The 8164-nt window shown below is 39.3% G+C and overlaps 1 protein-coding gene across 1 annotated transcript; it reads left to right on the top strand.

Moving 5' to 3' along the window:
- The first annotated feature begins 509 nt into the window (after positions 1-509).
- Positions 510-1502, top strand: LOC130838935 (L-lactate dehydrogenase A chain-like). The gene has a single exon (XM_057712703.1). The coding sequence runs from the start codon at positions 525-527 to the stop codon at positions 1500-1502; it is 978 nt and encodes a 325-aa protein (XP_057568686.1). The 5' UTR covers positions 510-524.
- The last annotated feature ends 6662 nt before the right edge of the window (positions 1503-8164 follow it).

Below are 8164 nucleotides of genomic sequence, written 5' to 3'. Positions count from 1 at the left end.
GACTTCCGAGCCTCTGTACTTAACTAGTGAGCTGTCATGATTCTCTTGCTGCTTCATCTCTACCTTTATAAATGCTGGTCCTGCTAACAAAATGCCCCCAGTGACACATGCATCGTTCACCTTTTCCTTACTGTCTTGGATAATACCTCTTTGATAGTATACTCTGACCTTACGGCTGAGTTAGATGCCTGTCCTATATGTTTCCATACCACCCTATACTAATCTCCACCATAGCACTCATTACTCTGTACTGTCATTCCCACTTACCCTTCTCTTCTAATGATGTTCTTAGTTCCTTAACGTCAGGGATTCTTTCAAATTCATTACTCATTCAATAAATATTTATTGAGAAATAAGTATGTAATGGCCATTGATCCATAGATCTTAGCACACAGTAGAGGAATCAGAAATATTTGATGGGATCCGAGCAGCTGCCACCAAGTCCGAATCCAATGCTGCATGCTGCCGACATCCGCCCGTCCGCCCGACGTGCACTCCCGATTCCTTTCAGTTCTAAGTCCAATATGGCAACTCTCAAAGATGAGCTGATTGAGAATCTTCTTAAGGAAGAACATGTTCCCCAGAATAAGATTACAGTGGTTGGGGCTGGTGCTGTTGACATGGCCTGTGCCATCAGTATCATAATGAAGGACTTGGCAGATGAAATTGCTCTTGTTGATGTCATGGAAGACAAACTGAAGGGAGAGATGATGGGTCTCCAACACGGCAGGCTTTTCCTTAGAACACCAAAAATTGTCTCTGGCAAAGACTATAACTCCAGGCTGGTTATTATCACAGCTGGGGCACGGCAGCAAGAGGGAGAAAGCCGTCTTAATTTGGTCCAGCCTAACGTGAACATCTTTAAATCCATCATTCCTAATATTGTAAAATACAGCCCAAACTTCAAGTTGCTTGTTGTTTCCAATCCAGTGGATATCTTGATCTATGCGGCTTGGAAGATAAGTGGCTTTCTCAAAAACCATGTTATTGGAAGTGGTTGCAATCTGGATTCAGCCTGGTTCTGTTATCTCTTGGGGGAAAGGCTGGGAGTTCACCCATTAAGCTGTCATGGGTGGATCCTTGGGGAGAATGGAGACTCTAGTGTTCCTGTATGGAGTGGAGTGAATGTTGCTGGTGTCTCCCTGAAGAGTCTGCATCCCGAATTAGGCACTGATGCAGATAAGGAACACTGGAAAGCGGTTCACAAACAGGTAGTTGAGGTGATCAAACTGAAAGGCTGCACATCCTGGGCCATTGGACTATCTGTGGCAGATTTGGCAGAAAGTATAATGAAAAACCTTAGGCGGGTGCATCTGATTTCTACCATGATTAAGGGTCTCTATGGAATAAAAGAGGATGTCTTCCTTAGTGTTCCTTGCATCTTGCGAGAGAATGGAATCTCAGATGTGAAAGTGACTCTGACTCCTGAGGAAGAGGCCTTTTTGAAGAAGAGTGCAGATACATTTTGGGGGATCCAGAAGGAGCTGCAGGGTTTTTTTTAAGCTTTTTATTGGAATATAATTGCTTTACACACTTGTACCAGTTTATGAGGTACACCAAAGTGAATCAGCTGTATTTATACACATATCCCCATATTCCCTCCCTCCCGCGACTCCCCCCCACCCTCCCCGTCCCAGCCTTCTAAGGAATCACCCATCATCGAGTTGATCTTCTGTTGTTGTACAACAACTTCCCACTATCTATCTATTCTACAGTTGGTAGGATATATATGTCTATGCTACTCTCTCACTTTGTCCTGTCCCATCTTCCCCTTCACCCCCCTCCCCTGCAACCCCATGTCCGCCAGTCCATTCTCTGCAACTGCATCCTTATTCTTGTCTTGTCACTAGGATCATCAGTACCTTTTTTTTATTTTTTATTTTTTAGATTCCATGTAAATGAGTGGGCATACAATATTTGTTTTTCTCTTTCTGGCTTACTTCACTCTGTATGACAGACTCTCGGTCTAGCCATCTCATTACATATAGCTCCATTTCATTCCTTTTTATGGCTGAGTAATATTCCATTGTATATATATGCCACATCCTCTATATCCATTCATTTGTGGATGGGCATTTAGGTTGCTTCCATGTCCTGGCTATTATAAATAGTGCTGCAATAAACATGGTACATGTTTCTTTTCAGATTATGGTTTCCTCTGGGTATATGCCCAGGAGTGGGATTACTGGATCATATGGTAGTTCTATTCTTAGTTTTTTAAGGAACCTCCAAATTGTTTTCCATAGTGGCTGTACCAGCTTACATTCCCACCAACAGTGCAGAAGAGTTCCCTTTTCTCCACACCCTCTCCAACATTTGTTGTTTCTAGATTTTTTGATAATGGTCATTCTGACCAGTGTGAGGTGATATCTCATTGTGGCTTTGACTTGCATTTCTCTAATGATTAGTGATGTTGAGCATCTTTTCATGGCCATCCATATGTCTTCTTTGGAGAAATGTCTATTTAGGTCTTCTGCCCATTTGTGGACTGGGCTACTTGCTTTTTTGGTATTAAGTTGCATGAGCTGCTTGTATATTTTGGAGATTAATCCTTTGTCCATTGCTTCGTTGGCAAGTATTTTCTCCCATTCTGAGTGTTGTCTTCTTGTCTTGTTTATGGTTTCTTTCGCTATGCAAAAGCTTTTAAGTTTCATGAGGTCCCATTTGTTTATTCTTGATTTTATTTCCATGATTCTAGGAGGTGGGTCCAAAAGGATCTTGCTTTGATGGATGTCATAGAGTGTTCTGCCTATGTTTTCCTCTAGGAGTTTGATAGTGTCTGGCCTTACATGTAGGTCTTTAATCCATTTGGAGTTTACTTTTGTGTATGGTGTTAGGAAGTGTTCTAATTTCATTCTTTTACATGTTGCTGTCCAATTTTCCCAGCACCACTTATTGAAGAGGCTGTCTTTTTTCCATTGTATATTCATGCCTCCTTTGTCAAAGATAAGGTGCCCATATGAGTTTGGGCTTACCTCTGAGTTCTTTATTCTGTTCCATTGATCTTCCTTTCTATTTTTGTACCAGTACCATACTGTCTTGATCACTGTGGCCTTGTAGTATAGTTTGAAGTCAGGAAGCCCAATTCCATCAGCTCCATCTTTCCTTCTAAAGGTTGCTTTGTCTATTCGGGGTCTTTTGCATTGCCAAACAAATCGTAAAATTTCTTGGTCTAGTTCTGTGAAAAATGCTGTTGGTAATTTGATCGAGATTGTGTTGAATCTGTAAGTTGCTTTGGGTAAGATAGTCATTTTCATAGTATTGATTCTTCCAATCCAGGAACATGGTATATCCCTCCATCTGTTTGTGTCATCTTTGATTTCTTTCATCAGTGTCTTATAGTTTTCTGCATACAGGTCTTTTGCCTCCTTAGGCAGGTTTATTCCTAGGTGTTTTATTCTTTTTGTTTCAGTGGTAAATGGGAGTGTTTTCTTAACTTCTCTATCTGCTCTTTCGTTGTTAGTGTATAGGGATGCAAGAGATTTCTGCACATTAATTTTGTATCCTGCTACTTTACTAAATTCACCGATTAGTGCTAGCAGTTTTCTGGTAGCGTCTTTCAGGTTTTCTATGTATAATATCATGTTATCTGCAAAGGGTGACAATTTTACTTCTTCTTTCCCAATTTGGATTCCTTTTATTTCATTTTCTTCTCTGATTGCTGTGGCTAACACTTCCAAAACTATGTTGAATAATAATGGTGAGAGTGGACACACCTTTCTTGTTCCTGTCTTTAGAGGGAATTCTTTCAGTTTTTCCCCATTGAGAACGATGTTGGCTTTTGGTTTCTCATATATGGCTTTTATTGTGTTGAGGTAATTTCCTTCTATGCCCATTTTCTGAAGAGTTTTTATCATAAATGGATGTTGAGTTTTGTCAAAAGCTTTTTCTGCATCTATTGAGATGATCATATGGTTTTTATCCTTCAATTTGTTGATATGATGTCTCACATTGATTGATTTGTGTATATTGAAGAATCCTTGCATCTCAGGGATGAACCCCACTTGATCATGGTGTATGATATTTTTAATGTGCTGTTGGATTCTGTTAGCTAGTATTTTGTTGAGGATTTTTGCATCTATATTCATCAGTGATATTGGCCTGTGATTTTCTTTGCCTAGTTTTGGTATCAGGGTGATAGTGGCCTTGTAGAATGAGTTTGGGAGTGTTCCTCCTTCTGCTCTATTTTGGAAGAGTTTGAGAAGGATAGGTGTTAGCTCTTCTCTAAATGTTTGATAGAATTCACCTGTGAAGCCATCTGGCCCTGGGATTTTTTTTGTTGTTAGATTTTTAATCACTGCCTCAATTTCCATACTTGTGATTGGTCTGTTCATAGTTTCTATTTCCTCCTAGTTCAGTCTTGGAAGATTGTATTTTTCTAAGAATTTATCCATTTCTTCCAGGTTATCCAATGTATTGGCATATAGTTACTTGTAGTAGTCTCTCATGATCTTTTGTATTTCTGTGGTGTCCATTGTTACTTCTCCTTTTTCATTTCTAATTCTGTTGATTTGCATCTTCTCCCTTTTTTTCCTGATGAGTCTGGCTAATGGTTTATCAATTTTGTTTATCTTCTCAAAGAACCAACTTTTAGTTTCATTAATCTTTGCTATTGTTTCCTTCCTTTCTTTTTCATTTATTTCTACTCTGATCTTTATGAATTCTTTCCTCTGCTCACTTTGGGGTTTCTTTGTTCTTCTTTCTCTAATTGTTTTAGGTGTAAGGTTAGGTTGTTTATTCGATATTTTTCTTGTTTCTTGAGGTAGGACTTTATTGCTCTAAACTTCCCTCTTAGAACTGCTTTTGCTGCATCCCATAGGTTTTGGCTTTTTGTGTTTTCGTTGTCATTTGTTTCTAGATATTTTTTGATTTCCTCTTTGATTTCTTTAGTGATTTCTTGGTTGTTTAATAGTGTATTGTTTAGCCTCCATGTGTTTGTATTTTTTGCAATTTTTTTCCTGTAATTGATATCTAGTCTCGTGGTGTTGTGGTCAGAGAGGACACTTGATATGATTTCAATTTTCTTGAATTTACCAAGGCTTGATTTGTGACCCAAGATGTGATCTATCCTGGAAAATGTTCCATGTCCACTTGAGAAGTAAGTGTATTCTGTCGTTTTTGGATGGAATGTCCTATAAATATCAATTAAGTCGAGACGGTCTCATGTGTCATTTAAAGCTTGTGTGTCCTTCTTTATTTTCTGTTTGGATGAACTGTCCATTGTTGTAGGTGGAGTGTTAAAGTCTCCTACTATTATTGTGTTACTGTCAATTTCCCCTTTTATGGCTGTTAGCATTTGTCTTATGTATTGAGGTGCTCCTATGTTGAGGGCATAGATATTTACAATTGTGATATGTTCTTCTTGGATGGATCCCTTGATCATTATGTAGTGACCTTCCTTGTCTCTTTTAATAGTCTTTACTTTAAAGTCTAATTTGTCTGACATGAGTATTGCTGCTCCAGCTTTCTTTTGACTTCCATTTGCATGGAATATCTTTTTCATTCCCTTTACTTTCAGTCTATATGTATCCCTTGGTCTGAAGTGGGTTTCTTGTAGGCAGCATATAGAAGGGTCTTGTTTTTGTATCCATTCGGCCAGTCTGTGTCTTTTGGTTGGAGCATTTAATCCATTTACATTTAAAGTGATTATTAACATGTGTGCTCCTATTACCATTTTCTTAACTGTTTTGGGTTTGTTTTTGTAGATGTTTTCCTTCTTTTGTGTTTCCTACTTAGAGAAGTTCCTTTAGTACTTGTAAGGCTGGTTTTGTGGTGCTGAATTCTCTTAATTTTTGCTTTTCTGTAAAGCTTTTGATTTCTCTGTCTAATCTGCATGAGATTCTTGCTGGGTAGAGTATTCTCGGCTGTAGGTTTTTCTCTCTCAGGACTTTCAGTATATCCTGCCATTCCCTTCTGGCCTGCAGAGTTTCTGCAGAAAGATCAGCTGTTATCCTTGTGGGTTTTCCCTTATATGTTATTTGTTGCTTTTCTCTTGCTGCTTTTAATATTTTTTCTTTGTGTTTAATTTTCATTAGTTCAATTAATATGTGTATTTCTCCTTGGGTTTATTCTGTTTGGGACTCTCTGTTCTTCTTGGACTTGATTAATTATTTCCTTTCCCATGTTGGGGAAATTTTCCACTATAACCTCTTCAAATATTTTCTCAGACTCTTTCTTTTTTTCTTTTACTTCTGGGATGCCTATGATTCAAATGTTGATGCACTTAATGTTGTCACCAAGCTCTCTGAGACTGTCTTCCATTCCATTTCAGTTATTTTGTTGTCCATTGCTGTTTGTTTGCTCTTTAGTTCTTCTGAGTCCTTATTAACTGTTTCTTGTATTTTCTGTATTTTGTTATCAAAATTTTGTATCATCTTTTCTATCATTACTCTGAATTCTTTTTCAGGCAATTTTCCTATTTCCTATTCATTTATTTGGTCTTGTGGGTTTTTTTTTTTCCTGCTCCTTTGCCTACATGGTGTTTCTTTGTTTTCTCATAGTAGTCCAAACTTCAGAGATTGCCTGTTTCAGCAATAAAGGGGTTTAAGGAAGACTGTCCAAGCCCCTGACTAATGGCAGAGTGTTGAGTCAAACAAATTCTAAGTCAAGGAAACACATACATGTATAAGACACACAAATACTGAATCCAATAGAACATAAGGCACTAGAAAGACCTGACAGAAGAACCCCAGTATGCTATCAGATAATCAAAGAGAAAACCAACAGAAATTCAAAACCAAAACAGAACAAAACAAAAACAAAAACAAACAAGCAAAAAAAACACCACACACACACAAACAGAAATCCACGGAGATTTTGAAAGCTAGGGTCAAATATAATAAAGAGCAAGAGTACCACCAGGCAGACTGAAGAGTCTCAGAATGAAAGCAGACAATTATACTTATAACTAAGATAAAGACAAAACCTAATAATAAATACCAAAGCAGTGTGTCATGTGGAGAATAAAACAAGGAAACAGAGCAGACTGATAATATTGCTTATAAGTATATTAAGATAAAGGAAACTAAAAAAGGATAGAAGACAGGGCAACAGAAGAGTGTAGTGTGACTATAAATATGAAAGTAAAAAGAAAGAAATAGAAATTTATAAAAGATAGAGATGAAAAGAAGGTAGGAGAGATACAGTCAGCACTACAAAGAAACTTAGCTAGAAAGAGCAATATATAAAAAGGCTAAGAATAAAAATAGAATAAAAAATAGAATAAAAATGTTATAAAACATGTAGATCCTTTAAGACTAAGATTGTAATTAATAAAAAAAAAAAAACTAGAACTGACCCCAGAATGGACCAGATCAATAGAATTAATACTAATGTTTCTCTTTCCTTGGAGTCTCAGCTGTAAGTGTCCTTCTACCTGCCTTGGGCTTTTTGTATTATTCTTCAATGAGCAGAGCTTCCTTTATTGTTCATCTGTAAGCACTGGTGTGTGGGCAGAGAGAGGGTACAATAGTGGCTGCTTCCCCTGGGAGTGAGTGAGCAGTGGTGCCCTGCCTAGGTCATGGTGGCTTGGGCGGCTCAGGCTGAGAGCGTGACTCTAACCATGGCTTCTCTCCCCTGCTACAACTCTACCAGGGTGCCCTGCCTGGGTCACAGCGGCTCAGTCAGCCATGGCAGTACCTGTTGCAGAGGGATGCTGGTGGCTCAGGTGTAAACAGAATATCTCCAGAGCTGGGCCACTCTGCAGACTTTTGGCTCTCAGCTGCAGGCACTCTAGGCCAGCCCTGCCCAGGGGCCTTTGTTATCCCTGAGTGCATCAGCCAGGCCCACAGCATTCCTTCCTTTGTCTGCTGCGGGCGTGGAGTGAGAGGCTCACCCGCAGTTCCTCCCCCCTGCTTGTGAGTCAGCAGTATCCAGCCACCACTATGGCCATGCAGCTTTCCACTGCAGGCCCTCTCCACTGCGGATTTCTTCCCTCCTGTCCTCTCAGTCCATCTCCCTACTGCCAACAATGTTTCTCACCCTGAACCACTTCTCCGGTTCCCATGTTCCAGCTCACAGACTCCCTGTTCAGCTATGAATCAATGTCTCAGTCTGGGCATGCTGAGCCCTGGTGCGGACCCTCTGTGTGTTTCTCACTCTTTCCCTTCTGCCACAGCTCAGCTGCTTCACCCTCTTTGAACAGTCCTAAATGCCTCCCTTCTGA

Source organism: Hippopotamus amphibius, chromosome 1 (genome assembly GCF_030028045.1).
Source record: "Hippopotamus amphibius kiboko isolate mHipAmp2 chromosome 1, mHipAmp2.hap2, whole genome shotgun sequence".
NCBI lineage: Eukaryota > Metazoa > Chordata > Mammalia > Artiodactyla > Hippopotamidae > Hippopotamus > Hippopotamus amphibius.
The sequence above is the reverse complement of the archived record's forward strand: the minus strand, read 5'-3'. Positions and strand labels throughout refer to the sequence as shown.

What these genes read in the sequence shown, in the direction of transcription:
- LOC130838935 (XM_057712703.1), top strand. Translation starts at nt 525, where the DNA reads ATGGCAACTCTCAAAGATGAGCTGATTGAGAATCTTCTTAAGGAAGAA.